Source organism: Salmo trutta, chromosome 3 (assembly GCF_901001165.1).
Source record: "Salmo trutta chromosome 3, fSalTru1.1, whole genome shotgun sequence".
In the NCBI taxonomy this organism is placed as follows: Eukaryota; Metazoa; Chordata; class Actinopteri; order Salmoniformes; family Salmonidae; genus Salmo; species Salmo trutta.
Genome location: NC_042959.1, coordinates 19,940,906 through 19,959,636, shown reverse-complemented (window position 1 = coordinate 19,959,636; position 18,731 = coordinate 19,940,906). Strand labels below are relative to the sequence as shown.

At 42.8% G+C, this 18,731-nt stretch overlaps 1 protein-coding gene across 4 annotated transcripts in view; it reads right to left on the bottom strand.

The window, feature by feature from the left end:
• The window catches only part of diaph2 (diaphanous-related formin 2), a 706,015-nt gene that overhangs the window by 91,231 nt on the left and 596,053 nt on the right, over positions 1-18,731 (bottom strand). For all 4 annotated transcript variants that reach the window (XM_029725953.1, XM_029725962.1, XM_029725944.1 and 1 more), the window contains one exon: positions 16,405-16,540. In XM_029725953.1, coding sequence (XP_029581813.1) covers positions 16,405-16,540 — 136 coding nt within the window. The remainder of the gene's footprint in view (positions 1-16,404; positions 16,541-18,731) is intronic.

Genomic DNA, 18,731 nt, shown 5'->3' with positions numbered 1-18,731 from the left:
TAAGATGGTGTTAGCCAACAAGTCCTTTCTCTTTTGAACACAAGTGAATCTCCTAGCTAACCCGATAGTGTGTAAATCCATCGGCTGGAAGGGGGAATACTTGTCTTGTGTGTGTGTGTTTATGATTCACCTGTCTGTCTGTCTGTCTGTCTGTCTGTCTGTCTGTCTGTCTGTCTGTCTGTCTGTCTGTCTGTCTGTCTGTCTGTCTGTCTGTCTGTCTGTCTGTCTGTCTGTCTGTCTGTCTGTCTGTCTATGATTCGCCTATGTGTGTATTGTGTGTCTGTGTGTGTGTATTGTGTGTCTGTGTGTGTCTGTGCGTGCGTCTCTGTATTCTGTGTGTGTTTTGCTGCCCTCTCCAGTCTCCCCTGCTCCAGCCTTCTCAGTGACTGATCTCTTACTCTCATTTGCACTGTAATGAGCTGCAATAAGAGCTTGCAGCCCTGTGCTTGATGAGCTGAGACCACTCTGAAGGGAGAGCGCTGCTGCTCCTACTGGAGACTGCTCTCCCTCGCTACCATGCCATTCTCCCCCTCCCTCTTTCTCTCTCTCTGTCCATCTCTCTCTTTCTCTCTCACTCTGTCTCTCTGTCCATCTCTCTCGTTCTCTCTCACTCTCTCTCTCGATGGAAAATAAGAAGTAGAAGAATGGAAAATGAAAACAACTACCTTTCTTTTCTTCCCCAGAATAGTTTTTGAACACATTTTAGCCCAACCGTTGGGCTGCACAGTCACCTGCATAATTAACCTGGTGCATTAGCCGTGAACAAAGCCTCTTGGTGGAGGGAGGGGAGTGTGCTCTATGGCCAGGTGTATAGGCGGCACCTCTCTCTCTCTTTCTTTCTCTCTCTTTGTGTCTCTCTCTCTTCTCTTGTCTGTTACTCTCGCTTTCTCACTCTCTCTCTCATGAAGGAGGAAGAGGTTTGACTGAGCTGTCTCTCCTTCCCCCAGTTCCTGTGGCTCCTAAGGCACCAGCCAGCCAGACAGTCAGCTAGCCTGCCAGACAGTCAACCAGACAGTCAGCAAGATAATAGCCAGTCAGCCAGACACTCAGCCAGCGATGACATTACTACCACAGAGGGCAGGGAGAATGTAGGTACCCACAGGACAGACACACACCACACCTGTTAGATGCTCCTCTCTCTCCTCTCTCCTAGCCAAGCTTGACACAGGGAAAAACTTTCCACGCACACATACACAGATGACTGATTCACACTATAGGGCCAAACTGAGCAAAGTCACACTGAATCGTAAGCTGAAAGGTTTGTTTGTCCCTAAAATAACATAATTGCAGACATCTGAATGCTGCTTTTTCTATTTATTTTCATGGATTAGTCAAGTGAAGTGTCCTGGTGTAAGATGTTTTTTTTGTTGACAGAGTGAAGCTTTCTGTTTCGTGTCTTTTTGTGCTATATTTGAGCAGAAAATACAGGACCCTCTTGAGTGGAGGGGTGGTGGGAGGTCTCTTCTGTCTAATGAAGAAGATGGATCCTCCAGCAGATCCTTCTCAACTGTCTTACTGGAACAGCTTGATGTGCAAACCCACTCATGTCCTTCATAATGGAATTAGGGATGCTCCCACATCCCTCCCTGGTCTGATGCGAATAGGAGTGCAAGGCTGACAAGCCTCAGGATGGCGCCAGGGGGTCGGGCGCCCAGGGAAGGTGGAGTGGGTCAGGACAAAGACCAGGGAGGGGTGGAGGCAAAAGGAGGAAGAGGAGGGTCCTAGTGAGGTCTCCACTGGCATTGACACAACATGGCCCCTTATCACAGAACCAGAGAGAGAGAGGGATGAGAAAGAATGAGAGAAGGATGTCGGCAGGGAAGGAGATGAAAGTGGATTAGCCACCGCGGCGATTTGCATTTGTGGCATGGAGACGAAAGCCCCAGTGATGCCCCGAATAGCTGGATGCATGAATAAGTGAACAAACAAAAACTGAAATAAACCCCCTTCCATCTGGATCGGTGGGCTGCAGCAGCAGCGAGGCCACATGTGAGGCTGGAGTAGGAGAGAACCAGTAAAGCTACATGTAACGAAGGGGATAGAGAGGCACCACTACTACTTCTACTACTACAGCCTCCAACCTTCTTTACAAGGGCTCATATTTATTAGGGCACACTACAGAAAATGTTATAGATCGATTTGCAATGGAGAAAAAAAATAACAATTTCTTATATTTGGCAAAGCCAGTTAGTGCCTCCCTGTTTCAGTCTGTTTTCTACTGTGTGGTGCCTAATGAACACAGCCAAGCATGTAGTTGAGTAGTTCCAATGGATCAGTGCGTTAGAGTATTGTCCTGGCTAAACCAGGGTTGTGCGTTCAATTGCCACATAGGCAACTAACTGAAAATGTGACTCTGTCAATGTCGACAGTTTGTTGAGTAAGCCGATATTGGATAAAAGTGTCTGCTGTATGACCATATATATATATATATATATCTCATTATAAACTGGGTGGTTTGAGCCCTGAATGCTGATTGGCTGATAGCCGTGGTATATCAGACCGTATACCACGGGTATGACAAAACATTTATTGTTTACAGTTCTAATTAAGTTGGTAACCAGTTTATAATAGCAATAAGGCATCTCAGGGGTTTGTGGTATATGGCTGATATACCACGGCTCAGGGCTGCATCCAGGCACTCAGCATTGCGCCGTGCAAAAGAACAGCCCTTAGCCGTGGTATATTGGCCATATACCACACCCCCCCCTGGCATTGCCTAATTATAGCCCCTGCATCCACTAGCTCACGGTAGACGACGGCAACGTGAGCAGCACGAAGAGGTCCAATAGTATAGGCAAGTTTGTGAGGCAGGGGGAGAGTTGAGTTATCTCTGTACAACTTCCATAGCTGTCTGCCATCCATGCAGAACACATCTCCCTGTCATCATTCTCTCTCTGAGTGGCACACTTCATCCCTTGCCTTCCATTTCGTTCCGGTGAGATACCATCTTCTCTGACTCCAATCCCGTTCTTGTAGTCAGCTACTTTGGTGGCGGGTAAATGGATTTGACAATGCAATTTGGATGGGCTTTGTAGTAAGCATAATTATGTCTGACTGACTGTAAAGTGACTCTGAGGTCCAGATCGTGAAGTGTCTTGAATTGATCAGGGAGACGGACCAGCAATGACTGCATGAGGAAATGTAATGATTTAACTGTGTTGCGTTTCTGTCTTTCTTCTTTCTTCCGGCGCCATATGTTTACGCGAGGAAGGAGGATTGGACTGGATATGTCACCAATGAGGGATAATAGACAAACCCACAGGTGGGGCAGGGGCGTGGGGGGGGGGCATTCTCTGTACTGTATCCTCTCATTCAGAACCATTTTTCTGACCTGAGAGAAAACCAGACCAAATTAAGTCAGACAGATTGAAAATGATTAGACGCTTAAAGTACTACTACTAATTAGGCCTCTCTCTCCACACACAGACCAAACGTTTCTTAATTAAAAAATTTTTTTTTTTGATACAGCAGACTCAGACAAAAAAACTCAGAGGGGGAGAAGAGGAGATAGTTCCCTGGGGTAATATTAACTGGCAATGAAATAATTATCGTCGCATAATCAAAGAGTTTCTGGGTTCTTCACAATCTGGATGGCTCATTGTGTCAAACATGATTTTGATAGAAATGCATTGAAAACAATGTGTGGTGTGTAAGTCTGGTAGAACATTGATAAGGTAGTGGCTTATTGTGTCGCCTTGGCTGACAGAAATACATTTCACACTAAATCAGATGGAATAAATCCTTGCATGACAATTGTTTATGTAAGACAAGCCAGCCAACTCTCTTCCCACCCCGTCGAGGTTCTAGGGGCCCAGATACAGACAGTGTGCGTCCCAATGGAACCCTTTCCCCTATATAGGTAATAACGTGTAATTTGGGAAGCAGAGACAGTCACAGACAGTCACATTCACACACACAGCCAATCACCGCCTTAGGGCACAGTCAGATCCTCCAAGATGATACGAACGCAATCTAATATGGCGTTATTTATTAAGTTGATAGGCTACAGCAGATAAACCCGATGAAGCCCAATGCCCTTGTTGATGCCTTTCAAGGTAATTACAAAATCACAATGGCTACTTCCCAAATGGACCCCTACTCCCTATATAGTGCACTACTTTGACCAGAGCCATATGGGATGCAGTCAATGCCATCCGTCACGTGCATGAGGAATGGCTTGCTCCCTACCCGTGCCTGTCCCCCGAATCCCTGCGGCTTTGGAATGTAATGTAGTGTTATTTAAAGAGGATGCTGCCTTGCTGACAGCCGGCGTTAATAACACAGGCAGAAGTGACAGGGAAGCAGCGGACATCGTATGCAGATGTGGTAGGGTCCTTTCTTCACACGTCCCCAATGAGGAACAACATACACACACACATACAGTCAGAGACACACACTGACTAACTGTTAGCGCACACACACACAAACAAATGTATTCACACACACATACAGAGAGAGACACTCACAGAAGGAGACGCACACACATCAGTGTCATGGTAATCTCTAAATTAAAAGACAGTTCATGGATTAAATATGCAGGAGCGGGAATCTCGGAGCTGGATGCCATATATCATCAGTGTTTCCCCTATATGCACTTAGTAGCAGCGGTGCGCCACTGCAAAAAATGTATACAATAATAATTATAAGGTTGATGTATAGATGTACAATAGCTCCCACCCTATGGAAAACACTGATGCTAATCATATTGCCGTTTGTCCCTGTTCATTAGTCTGGATACTCTAAAAATCTCTTCCAATATTCACACCAACATACAAATTAGTATGAAGCAATGTCTTGGAACTATAAGCACTATGCTAGTGCTGACATTGCAACATAACCTCAGTCTCAGCCGATAACATAGTTTTCCACCAGGTCTAATCTCCCAGCTGCTATACTTTGTCCTTCCCCTAAAAATATAATATAAAGCTATACAGGATGTCTAAGATCAGTCTATTATCTCTCAATGATCTTCCTGGGATCGTCCTTTTTTAAGGAAATGGTGTGCTTTTATGTCTAGGCGAGCAGTTGTTCATCTTATTTTGAACTGAATTGAAAAAGAGAGAGGTTCGATTCAACATCACTTGAGCTGGTACACAGTAAACATTGATATCAGTGAATAGCCTAAACCACCTCAGCCAAAAGCCAAAGCCTCCCTCTCAATTGTTGACGAAATTCCCCCAGAGCAGAGAATTGTATGAAACTGAATTCTGCCAGTGCCTGCAAGCTGTTGCAAAAATGGATTGGACTGGATGAGTGGATTTTAATTTGCATTGTGAAGAATGATCACTTGCAGGTAAAAGTGAATTAGGAAAAAAGCATCTGTGAGCCTCCAACTATCTGAGTATTTTATAAATGGCTGGAATAGTTTGGTAACTAATGGTTTTGTTTGAAAAATTGTGGTTTGTTTTCATCGTCCTATTCCCTATATAGCAACACAAATATTTCATAAAAAATACAAGTATGATCACACAACAAGGAAACAGCTGAGCAAATACTGTGCGCTAGGCAGCTAAGTAGCTAGGTAGCTAGGCAGCTAGGTAGCTAAGTAGCTAAGTAGCTTGGTAGCTAGGTAGCTAAGTAGCTTGGTAGCTAGGTAGCTAAGTAGTTAGGCAGCTAGGCAGCTAGGTAGCTAGGTAGCTAGGTAGCTAAGTAGCTAGGCAGCTAGGTAGCTAAGTAGCTAGGCAGCTAGGTAGCTAGGCAGCTAGGCAGTAAGGCATAAATAAAATAAAATACAATTGTATTGCTCACATACACATATTTAGCAGATGTTATTGCGGGTGTAGCGAAATGCTTGTGTTCCTAGCTCCAACAGTGCAGTAGTATCTAACAATTCACAACAATTAGCACAAATCTACAAGTAAAATAATGGAATGAATAAATATATAAATATTAGATCGAGCAATATCGGAGTGGCATTGACAAAACATACAGAATAGAGTATATGCATATGAGATGAGTAAAGCAGTATGTAAACATTATTTAAACATTATTAAAGTGACTAGTGTTCCATTATTAAAGTGGCCAGTGATTCCAAGTCTATGTATATAGGTAGCAGCCTCTAAGGTGCAGGGTTGCGTAACTGGATGGAAGCCAGCTAGTGATGGCTATTTAACAGTCTGATGGCCTTAAGATAGAAGCTGTTTTACAGTCTCTTGGTCCCAGCTTTGATCCACCTGTACTGATCTCGCCTTCTGGATGATAGTGGGGTGAATTGTACCTGGCTCGGGTGGTTGATGTCCTTGATGATCTTTTTGGCCTTCCTGTGACACCAGGTGCTGGAGGTGTCCTGGAGGGCAGGTGGTTTGCCCCCGGTGATGCATTGGGGCAGACTGCACCACCCTCTGGAGAGCCCTGCGGTTGCGGGTGGTGCAGTTGCCGTACAGGCTGTGGTACAGCTCAACAGGATGCTCTCAATTGTGCATCTGTAAAAGTTTGTGAGGGTTTCAGGGGCCAAGCCACATTTCTTCAGCCTCCAGAGGTTGAAGAGGCGCCGTTGCGCCTTCTTCACCACATTTTCTGTGTGGGGGGACCATTTCAGATCGTCACTGATGTGTACGCCGAGGAACTTTAAGCTTTCCACCTTCTGCACTGTAGTCCCGTTCATGTAGTTGGTCAATGTAATACAGGACACAACGTGCAGCCATTAAGGTAGCATGTTGCAACCAGAAAGCTTTTCCGCTGAGAATGTGTCTTTAGGTTCCATAATTCTCTTCAAATGTCTTCAAAATAATGTACTGTTTATCTCTTTAACCAACGATAAAGTTATCTATTCCCATTCTCAGTGCATATTATATGTATGTCATAATAGTATATAAGCTAACATACAGACCAAACAGGAGAATGAACACATCAAATTAACATACAGGTATGCTCTCTCTAGCCCTAACGCGTGCTAGCTGTCACTGTCACACACCACCATCAATCCACTTCCCCCTGACACCGCTCTGTCACTCTTGTGTTACTGTCGGCCCTGGCAACGGCAAAAACATCTCCGGCTCCCCCGAGGATGGCACGCATTGCTAATGGAGATTGGCACATATGCACAATCAGCATTCAAGACGACACAAGCCTGAACCTGTTAGCTAGGTAGAGAGATTGAGAACGACGTGGATGAGGTATGCTACTGTATAGTAACATGTGGACAATCAGCATAAGTAGAATAGAAATGTATACAAATGTATATCAAAGCCACTGGTGGTTCTTTGCTGATTTTTCCATAACCGTTCTATTGTAATACCGGTGGTCTATTGTAATACCGGTGGTCTATTGTAATACCGGTGGTCTATTGTAATCCCGGTGGCCTATTGTACCTTTCTGGTGTAACATATACTTTATGTGAAAAGCAAGACACCCACTTATTTTTCTTCGAGACATGTAGTCTCTTCAAGCTGAAAAGCCGACAGGGAGAATGCATAAATAGACATTAGTGTCCATCGGTGTCAACATTCACAGTTGTTCTCTCTCTACAGAGTCACGGAGGCATCCTCTTCCTTAATCTAATAGGCCCAGTGAACTGAGCAAGCTTACTAGATGGGCTATCATCAAAAGTGATGCTTTTGAAATGGTTGCACTCAGTCAATCTTGAACAGTGCCTTTTAATAATAAAATAACAAATGAAAAGCAAATGACACAATCGTCTCATTATACAACCGGTGAAAAGACTCAAAACATCCCGACTTACTTAGTCCCTGACTATATGTAAACACGGTGTCCACACCGCTTAGAGAGATTAGAGAGATTGCTACCTTGCTTTTACTAATAGACCCAGAACCATTTCAAGGAAATGGTGTGCTGTTATGTCAAGGCGAGCAGTTGTTCATCTTATTTTGAACTCTGAATTGAACAGGAGAAAGGTTCAATTCAACATCACTTGAGCTGGTACACAGTAAACATTGATATCAGTGAATAGCCTAAACCACCTCAGCCAAAAGCCAAAGCCTCCCTCTCAATTGTTGATGACATTTCCCCAGAGAATAGAATTGAATGAAACTGAATTCTGCCAGTGCCTGCAAGCTGTTGCAAAAATGTATTGGACTGGATGAGTGGATTTTAATTTGCACTGTGAGGAATGCTCACTTGCAGGTAAAAATGAATTAGGAAAAAATCATCTGTGAGCCTCCAACTATCGGAGTATTTTATAAATGTCTGGAATAGTTTGGGAACTATTGGTTTTGTTTGAAAACTGTGGTTTGTTTTCGTCCTCCTAATTCCCTGTAGAGCTATATAAATATATATTTTTAAATTAAGTATGATCACACAACAAAAAAACTGCTCAGTAAATACTGTGTGCAAGGTAGCCAAGCAGCTAGACAGTTAGGTAGCTAGGTCGTTAAGTAGCTAGACAGCTAGGCAGCTAGGCATAAGTGGGTCATTGTAATACATGACACAACATGCAGCCATTGTTATTGTAGCAAGTTGTAACCAAAAAGATTTTCAGTCCAGAATACAGTGCCTTGCAAAAGTATTCATCCCACTTGACGTTTTTACTATTTTGTTCCATTACAACCTGTAATTTAAATGGATTTTTATATGGATGTCATGTAATGGACATACACAAAATAGTCAAAATTCGTGAAGTGAAATGAAAAAAAGAATTTGTTTCCAAAAAAATTTAATAAAAAAAAAAAAGGAAAAGTGGTGCATGCATATGTATTCACCCCCTTTGCTATGAAGCCCCTAAATAAGATCTGGTGCATCCAATTACCTTCAGAAGTCACATAATAAGTTAAATAAAGTCCACCTGTGTGCAATCTAAGTGTCACATGATCTGTCACATGATCTCAGTATATATACACCTATTCTGAAAGACCCCAGAGTTTGTAACACCACTAAGCAAGAGGCACCACCAAGCAAGCGGCACCATGAAGACCAAGGAGCTCTCCAAACAGGTCAGGGACAAAGTTGTGGAAAAGTACAGATCAGGGTTTGGTCATAAAAAAATATCAGAAACTTTGAACATCCCACAGAGCACCAGTAAATCCATTATTAAAAAATGTAAAGAATATGGCACCACAACAAACCTGCCAAGAGAGGGCCGCCCACCAAAACTCATGGACCAGGCAAGGAGGGCATTGATCAGAGAGGCAACAAAGAGACCAAAGATAACACTGAAGGAGCTGCAAAGCTCCACAGCGGAGATTGGAGAATCTGTCCATAGGACTACTTTAAGCAGTAGACTCCACAAAGCTGGACTTTATGGAAGAGTGGCCAGAAAAAAGACATTGCTTAAGAAAAAAATAAGCAAACACGCTTGGTGTTCGCCAAAAGGCATGTGGGAGACTCCCCAAACATATGGAAGGTACTCTGGTCAGATGAGACTAAAATTTAGCTTTTTGGCCATCAAGGAAAACGCTATGTCTGGCGCAAACCCAACACCTCTCATCACCCTGAGAACACCATCCCCACAGTGAATCATGCTGTCGGCAGCATCATGCTGTCAGGATGTATTCATCAGCAGGGACTGGGAAACTGATCAGAATTTAAGGAATGATGGATGGCGCTAAATACAGGGAAATTCTTGAGGGAAACCTGTTTCAGTCTTCAAGAGATTTGAGACTGGGATGGAGGTTCACCTTCCAGTAGGACAATGACCCTAAGCATTCTGCTAAAGCAACACTCAAGTGGTTTAAGGGGAAACATTTAAATGTCTTGGAATGGCCTAGTCAAAGCCCAGACATCAATCCAATTGAGAATCTGTGGTATGACTTAAAGATTGCTGTACACCAGTGGAACCCATCCAAATTGAAGGAGCTGGAGCAGTTTTGCCTTGAAGAATGGTCAAAAACCCCAGTGGCTAGATGTGCCAAGCTTATAGATACATACCCCAAGAGACTTGCAACTGTAATTGCTGCAAAAGGTGGCTCTACAAAGTATTGACTTTGGGGCGGGGGGGTGAATAGTTGTAAGGAAACAAAATAGGAAAAATTCCAAGGGGATGAATACTTTCGCAAGCCACTGTATGTCTTAGGTTCCATAATTCACTTCATATGTCTTCAAAATGTTTATCTATTTAACCAACAATAACGTTTTCTATTCCCATTCTCAGTGCATATTACATATACAGTGCCTTCAGAAAGTATTCACACCCCTTGACCTTTTCCACATTTTGTTATGTTACAGCCTGCATTTTGTTTCACTAGCCTACACACAGTACCCCATGATGTCAAAGTGGAATTATGTTTTTAGAATTTTTTACAAATTACTAACAAATGAAAACCTGAAATGTCTTGAGTCAATAAGTATTCAACCACAAATACCTCTCAAAGAAGGGCACCTATTGGTAGATAATAAATATATATTTTTTAAAACAGACATTGAATATCCTTTTGAGCAGGGTGAAGTTATTAATTACACTTTGGATGGTGTATCAATACACCGAGTCACTACAAAGATACATCCGTCCTTCCTAACTCAGTTGCGAGAGAAAGGAAACCGCTCAGGGATTTCCCCATGAGGCCAATGGTGACTTTAAACAGTTCCAGAGTTTAATTGCTGTGATAGGAGAAAACTAAGGATGGATCAACAATATTGTAGTTACGCCACAGAAAAATATTCCAAAACATGCATCCTGTTTGCAATAAGGCACTAAAGTAAAACTGCAAAGAAATGTACTTTATGTCCTAAATACAAAATGCTATGTTAGGGGCAAATCCAACACAACATATCACTGAGTACCACTCTTCATATTTTCAAGCATAGTTCAAGTTTTCCAACAGACACTGGGAAACAAATTCACCTTTAGGCAGGCCAATAACCTAAAACACAAGGGCAAATATACACTAGAGTTGCTTACCAAGACAACATTGAATGTTCCTGGCCTAGTTACAGTTTGAACTTAGTGTCTTGAAAATCTATGGCAATACTTGAAAATGGCTGTCTAGCAATGATCAACAACCAACTTGACAGAGCTTGAAGAATTAATATTGCACAATTCAGGCGTGCAAAGCTCTCAGAGGCTTACCCAGAAAGATTCACAGTTGTAGTAATCACTGCCCAAGGTGATTCTAACATGCATTGACTCAGGGGTGTGAATACTGACAGTACCAGTCAAAAGTTTGGACACACCTAGTCATTCCAGGGTTTTTCTTTATTTTTACTATTTTCTACATTGCAGAATAATACTGAAGATATCAACACTATGAAATAACACATATGGAAGGTAGGGGTGGTGTACAGAAGATGGTATTTTACCAAATAGGGCTAAGTCCATATTATGGCAAGAACAGCTCAAATAAGCAAAGAGAAACGATAGTCCATCATTACTTTAAGACATGAAGGTCAGTCAATGCGGAACATTTCAAGAACTTTGAAAGTTCCTTCAAGTGCAGTCGCAAAAACCATCAAGCGCTATGATGAAACTGGCTCTCATGAGGACCGCCACAGGAAAGGAAGACGCAGAATTACCTCTGTTCCAGAGAATAAGTTCATTAGAGTTACCAGCCTCAGAAATCAGCAATTAACTACACCTCAGATTGCAGCCCAAATAAATGCTTCACAGAGTTCAAGTAACAGACACATCTCAACGTCAACTGTTCAGAGGAGACTGTGTGAATCGTGGTTGAATTGCTGCAAAGAAACCACTAGAAAAGGACACCAATAAGAAGAAGAGACTTGATGGGCTAAGAAACACGGGCAATGGACATTAGACCGGTAGAAATCTGTCCTTTGGTTTGATGAGTCCAAATTTTAGATTTTTGGTTCCAACCGCCATGACTTTGTGAGACACATATGAAGCATGGAGGAGGAAAGGAAAGGCAAAGAGGGATAGCTAGTCAGCTGTCCAACTGAATGTATTCAACTGAAAAGTGTCTTCCCCATTTAACCCAACCCCTCTGAATCAGAGAGGTTCAGTAGGCTGCCTTAATTGTGATGTCTTCACTATTATTCTACAATGTAGAAAATAGTAAAAATAAAGAAAAACCCTTGAATGAGATGGAGTGTCCAAACTTTTGACTGGTACTGTATGCAAATTAGATACTTCATTTTCAATAAATGTACAAACATTTTAAAAAACACTGTCATTATGAGGTATTGTGTGTAGATGGGTGAGAAAAAAATTATAAACGTAATCCATTTAAATTCAGGCTGTAAGACAACAAATGTGAAATAAGTCAAGGGGTATGAATATTTTCTGAAGGTGCTGTATGTCATAATACTATATAATGTAAGATAACATACAGACCAAACAGGAGAATGAACATATCAAATTAAGATGGGCATTCTTTTAATCCTTTTTAAATAAAGTGTGTTGTGATTCATGTGAAATGTAAATTAATCTGACTAGGCTTTGCGTTTACTAGCAGATATCTGCTTTGTTATTATGAAACATGTTCAAATGACTTTTTAACTTGTTGAATTGTTCCAATGTGTCCTCTATGCCATGTCACATTGTGCTCAAAGCAGAGTAATATGTGCTTCCAGGCCCCATTCCAGGCCCCATAAGTGGATTTGACTGGGGGGACACATCCACGTGTGGGCACGGACACTGGCTGAGACCAGGACACTGACCCTGTCTGATGCCAGCCGGGCACGGGTGTCACCAATGCCCACTTTTCCACTCCCCTACTCTCTCTGATGGTTAAAACATCAATGATATTCAACTTCTAAATAAAGTGTGTTTTAACTTCAATAGACCTTTGTGTTTTCCCCATTAGAATGTCCAGTCCAGTCATTTCCGTGGCCAACCTTTGTATTTTCCCTCCCTCCCTCCCTCCCTCCCTCCCCTCCCTCCCTCCCTCCCCCCCCCTCCCTCCCTCCCTCCCTCCCTCCCTCCCTCCCTCCCTCCCTCCACCCTTCTCTCTTCCTGCCCTCCTCTCTCTCTTTCTCCCTCTCCCTCCTTCCCGCTCTACAGGCTGTGTCTGAACACTCTCTGTGACATTGTTTCATATCTGCCGGCCTAATAAATACCCTGCTGGGATGAAACATCTTTTCCTATTAGAGACAGAAGGATTACGGCAGATCTAGGCTCTATTTTACAGCAGCGTTGGCTCACCCGTTCACTTGCAGCCGGGGTAAAGCAATTTGGGTTGAATGCTGAACATCTGGTTAGTCCAAGAGAATATGTGAATCCACTTAGGGCAAATTAAAACAAATGGAGAGAAGCACGTAATGATTTCATAAGCAATTTCCCATATTAGTATTTCTAATACTTCACAACGAAAACAGATTTAGCCCGACCCTTGTCTCGCGCATCAATCACGGGCGTTCCAGGAAGTACTCGCTGACTGAACTCACAAAAGGGCATATTCTCAAGTTTCACTCGTGTGCCATTTCCTAAAAGCATTTGTCGATCAGCCTCTCCCCCCACCCTACCACCACCACCATCCTCTTAAAGCTAAATTTATTAAATTGTCATTAAATATGCATTTCATTGTTAATCATTTGCATGTGAAGAGGATTAGTTCTTCATTTGCAAAATGACTTAAATCTATCTCTTTACCAAAATAGCCCCTTGAAATTACATTAAACACCATGGTATGATCCATCAAATTTTGGAATGAATGAATGCATAAATCCATAGAAAATATATATCGAAAAGCTTAATTTACATGTATGTCATTCCAGGAAAATAATGGCCATATGTTCGTGCCAGCTGGCTGTGAAGATATTTGCCTGCAATAAAGGTGTTGAAAGTGTACATGTATTATCACAAAGTATTATTTGGAATGAAATACATGTCCAAGAGAATGTTTTATATCAAACGTAGAGATCTATTCTAGCTCCATAACCGGCCCACCCATGCAACATTAATGCTGAAAATGGTTGGATATGATTGGTAAATGGTTTTGAAGAATAAAATATTATCTGCCTCAGAAACCATACACTGCCTTATCTTCCCCAACTTTTTATTAAAACATGTTTGATGCCGGGCCATAAAATATGGATGTAAGGCATCAAACTTACTAACTCCAGCAAACTGTTGAAGTACACATAGAATTTTTCAACAGTGCCGTCAATGAGGCCTGCTGGTGATGAGTGTGGATAGCAAGGCTAGCCGAGGAGCCTCTCACACCCAAGGCTGTCATCTGTAGGAGAGGAAGGCTGATACTAGCCAGCAGGGTAGAAACAATTATGAAGAATACAATGGAAAAATACTGGATAGACCGACATCTGTGTTCTGAACAGAGAGCTAAAGAGAGAAACTGAGTCGAAGCAGAGACTACTCACAAGAGACAAAAGACAGAGAAACCCTAACCTTTAACCCCCATCAAGCTGAGTTTGCTGTTCATAGTCCCATTTAGACAGGGTAAAAAAATCATCCAACTGTCATTCCCCTTCTTGTACTTCACAAAAATTACCTAGTCAGGGTACAAAATATGACAAAAGAACATTTCTAAGGGGGACGAGTCGACTTTGATTAAATCGTATTGGCTTATTGATTTCAGAACCACCAACTGCCAATGATATAAAGCTTGTAGGTATCATCGTCCTTGAAACTTGAAAGGCTCAGAATTCAGAATTCCTACTTCTGGATGATCAGACACAAAGTCGGGAGAGACCAGGAGTCGGGTGACTGGGATGGCAGAGTATCCATGCTATCTCTTAGGCTCCAGGCTAACAGTCCGTGTCCTTGTCATGTTTTATTCATCCCCCAACGTATTATGGTGTCTTCCGACTGAAACAGAGATCCAAATCTGCTCCGGCAGAAATATTTAATATCACACCTACTTTCCTCCATCTGCTTAGACACATAAAGAGAGGGTAAGGGAGAGGGGGAGGGACAGAGCTGGGAGGAAGGGAGAAAGAGAGAAAGAGAGAAACAGACAGAGGCAGAGAGAACGGGAATGAGAGAGAGAGTGAGAAAGAGAGAGAGAGTAGAGAGACAGTAGAGAGACAGTAGAGAGAAAAGAGAGAGGGATAGGCTTCCCAGGCATCTTCAGAAGACAGCCATTCTGGATTATTAAAAATGAAGCTTTCAAAGAGTTCTCTGCTTGAAAAAGTTGCATGCATCAATTATCTGGCAGAGAGTTAGAGCAGCAGTGTGTGATGGAGAGTGACTTGGAGCGGCTTGTCACATTGCTGAACACAGCAGAGCTACAGAAAGGTCCTCGGCTAGCTGTGACATTTGAAACTGGTGGATTGTAAAAAATCCCAGTGTGTTTGTCAGAAAATAACAAAAAAGACCACGCTGACTGGTTCCCAGCCCCCCAAGGCCTCTAGGCACAACATTCTGCCTGTCTCAATGTCATCTCAGTAATAGGGCACAGAGATCTCTATTGCTATTTGCCATGTCTGAATAACTGTGCCGTCTGAAATAATCAATAGCGTTTTCACCACCATTACACTGTTTATGAGAAAGATAAAAAGGCAGTCGGTCAAAACGATAAGCTATAAACAACCCGGCTGGGACAGAGTCGGAGAGAGAAAGTAATCCAAGTCCAAATCGAAACCAGGAAGTTGGGGGAAATAACTTCCAACAAATCTCTCTTAAACTTCCTGTAACTATAATAAATGTCTCACTTGAAGTTTTACGGTTGTGAACATTTCAAAATGATTATCCTCTCATTTCTCTTCCATTTCTATGTTTGAAAAAGTCTGAATAAAAATTGTAACTCCATGTTAGCCATCCAGGGTTGTTAAATGTTTTAATAGCATGTGACTAGTGTGGTGAAAAAAAGGGCCTCCTCATGAATGTATGTGTGATTCTGTGTGATGTGCATGTCCTATCAACTGTCTGCTCTACAAAGCCAGTGGACTTGAGATCCCTACATCACCACGTAACTGGCGGCAGGCGGCCAGCTCTTTGCTCGTCACCCCACAGAGCTGAGCTACACCCAACAGCCACCACAGTGACGAACACAATGACATAATAGGGATTCACACAGGAACTGCCAGGCTTTGATGTAACTGTGACTATTTCTACTGGTACTACTAGGGTGATGACTATAACTACAAATAGTACTACTTATACCTTGGTTCAAATATACTTTTTTTTTTACGTAGCTATCTGAAAATACAATTTTCTGTACTACAATGACTAATACTATAGTATTAGTACTGTAACTATTTGCCTACTACTATGACTACTATTATTAGCAATCATCATAACAACGATATCAATAATACATATATGAATATTGAACAAAACATATGAATATGGATGCTATACCACACTGTTGTTCGCTATTAAATAGAGACAGGATAAAACACACGCGAAGCATGTGATTTCTTCTCAGTGATAAAGATGCATCTCCCACCCCCTGCAGTTAGACTCAATGTGAGGTACAGTTCAGTGCTTCAACCCTCACACACGCTACACAACCCTCAACACACACACACACACACTCTCTCAAACACACACACACACACACACACACACACACACACAGTCTCTCTCTAACACTCTCCATCGCTCTCTGTCTGTCTCTCTTTCTCTCTCTAGAAGTGACAGAAGAAGTGGTGTACCTTTGTTCATGTCAATCAGCTGCTTCTTTTTCTGCTGGCGCTCCTGCTTCGCGTGCTCCGCTTTCTCCTTGGCCAGTCGGGCTCTCTTGATCTTCTCCTCCATCTCCCTCTTCTTGTGGTTGTCCTTCACTGCTTCCTGTAGAGGGAATGGACACAAAGGCATGAGGACACATGTTCTACTATAGAAGGTAACTACATATAGTGTCTTGTCTTGAGACTCTTATTGCTTCTCCGTTGTCTTGTTTTTATGCCTGACTAATGTCGATGACCTAAGAGTGCATATTTCACGTACACAGTGTGGATTGTATTGTGAGTATTTTTCAGTCTTCACGACAAAGATGGTGGGGAACAGAGTGTGGCACTGCAGTGAATCAGTCTCCCAATGCAGGAGAGAGAGAGAAGAGAAAGGAGAGAGATATCACTCTGCCCTCTTCACTGGCGAAAATGTCACCAAGGTGTCAGGGAAGGGAAGGGGAAACAGTGGGGGGATCTCCTGTTGCACAGGGCTGTTCTGACACCAGGAGAGAGAAAGGGAGGAAGAAGACACTACCACACGAGCTTTGGAGCCCACAAAGGTTTTCTCACCCCAGGCATGTGGCGCAGGCATGACATACCTCTTACTGGAATGTGTGTGAGTGTGTGTGACTGCGTGCATGTGTAAATGTGCATGCATGTATGTGACTGTTCGGACATTTGTGGATTTGCAAGTGTGTGTTTGTGCATGTCTGCTTGCAAGTGTGTGTGAGTGCCTTCTTGCGTCCTTTGTCCTCTGTGTTCTGATATAATGAGCGTTGACAGACAAACATCCCCTCCCCGGCTAAGACTCAGGTATTACGGGGATCGTGTGGAAGGAACAAGTAGCTCATCATGCCTGTCAAAAGGCCTTGGCTCCCAAGTCCAAGGACAAGAGCCCCCACTGTCACTGTCTCCTTGTGAGATGACAATGATGAAGAGACAGACAGTGAGGGGCGGGGGGGTGGAGAAAGAGAAGGAGGAGAAAAAGTCACACACAGGCAAAGATAAAGAGAGACATATAGAGAAGGAATAATGGACAGGAAGAGAAAGAGTGAGAAAGAGATAGAGAGACGGAGAGACGGAGAGAGACAGACAGAGAGAGAGAGATAGAGAGATGGAGAGAGAGAGAGAGAGACAGAGAGAGAGACAGCGAAAGAGACAGAGACAGTGAGGGGCGGGGGGGTGGAGAAAGAGAAGGAGGAGAAAAAGTCACACAGGCAAAGATAAAGAGAGACATAGAGAAGGAATAATGGAGAGGAAGAGAGACAGATAGAGAGATGGAGAGAGAGACAGAGATAGAGACAGAGAGAGAGACGGAGAGAGAGAGAGAGAGAGAGAGACGGAGAGAGAGAGAGAGACGGAGAGAGAGAGAGAGAGAGAGAGAGAGAGAGAGAGAGAGAGAGAGAGAGAGAGACAGAGAGGCATGGGGGTGGAGAAAGAGAAGGAGGAGAAAAAGTCACACACAGGCAAAGATAAATGGAGACATATTGAGAAGGAATAATGGAGGGAGAGAGAGAGAGATAGAGAGACAGAGAGAGAAAGAGAGAGACAGAGAGAGACAGAGAGAGACAGAGAGAGACAGAGAGAGAGGGGGCGGGGGGTGGAGAACGTGAAGGAGGAGAAAAAGTCACACACTGGCAAATATAAAGGGAGACATATTGAGAAGGAATAATGGAGGGAGAGAGAGAGACAGAGATAGAGAGAGAGTGAGAGTGAGAGAGAGAGAGAGAGAGAGAGACAGAGAGAGGGGGCGGGGGGTGGAGAAAGAGAAGGAGAAAAAGTCACACAAAGGCAAAGATAAAGAGAGACATAGAGAAGGAATAATGGAGAGAGAGAGGGAGAGTGACAGAGAGAGACACCTTCCTGGACAAAACGTTCCACTGTAATAGTGAAGGTGTAAACTTGGCAGTAGAAAATCTTAACAGTATATTTGACCTCTCAGCTTCCCTATCAAATCTAAAAATAGAAAAATAGATTCTCAAATAGAAAACCAAAGAAAATGAACAACGACAAATGGTTTGATGAAGAATGCAAAAATCTAAGAAAGAAATTGAGAAACCTGTCCAACCAAAAACATGGAGACCCGGAAAACCCGAGTCTACGCCTTCACTGTGGTGAATCACTAAAACAATACAGAAATACACTACGCAAAAGAAGGAACAGCACGTCAGAAATCGGCTCAGTGTAATTGAAGAATCCATTGACACTAACCACTTCTGGGAAAATTGGAAAACACTAAAACAACAACACAAAGAATTATCTATCTAAAATGGAGATGTATGGGTAAACCACTTCTCCAATCTGTTTGACTC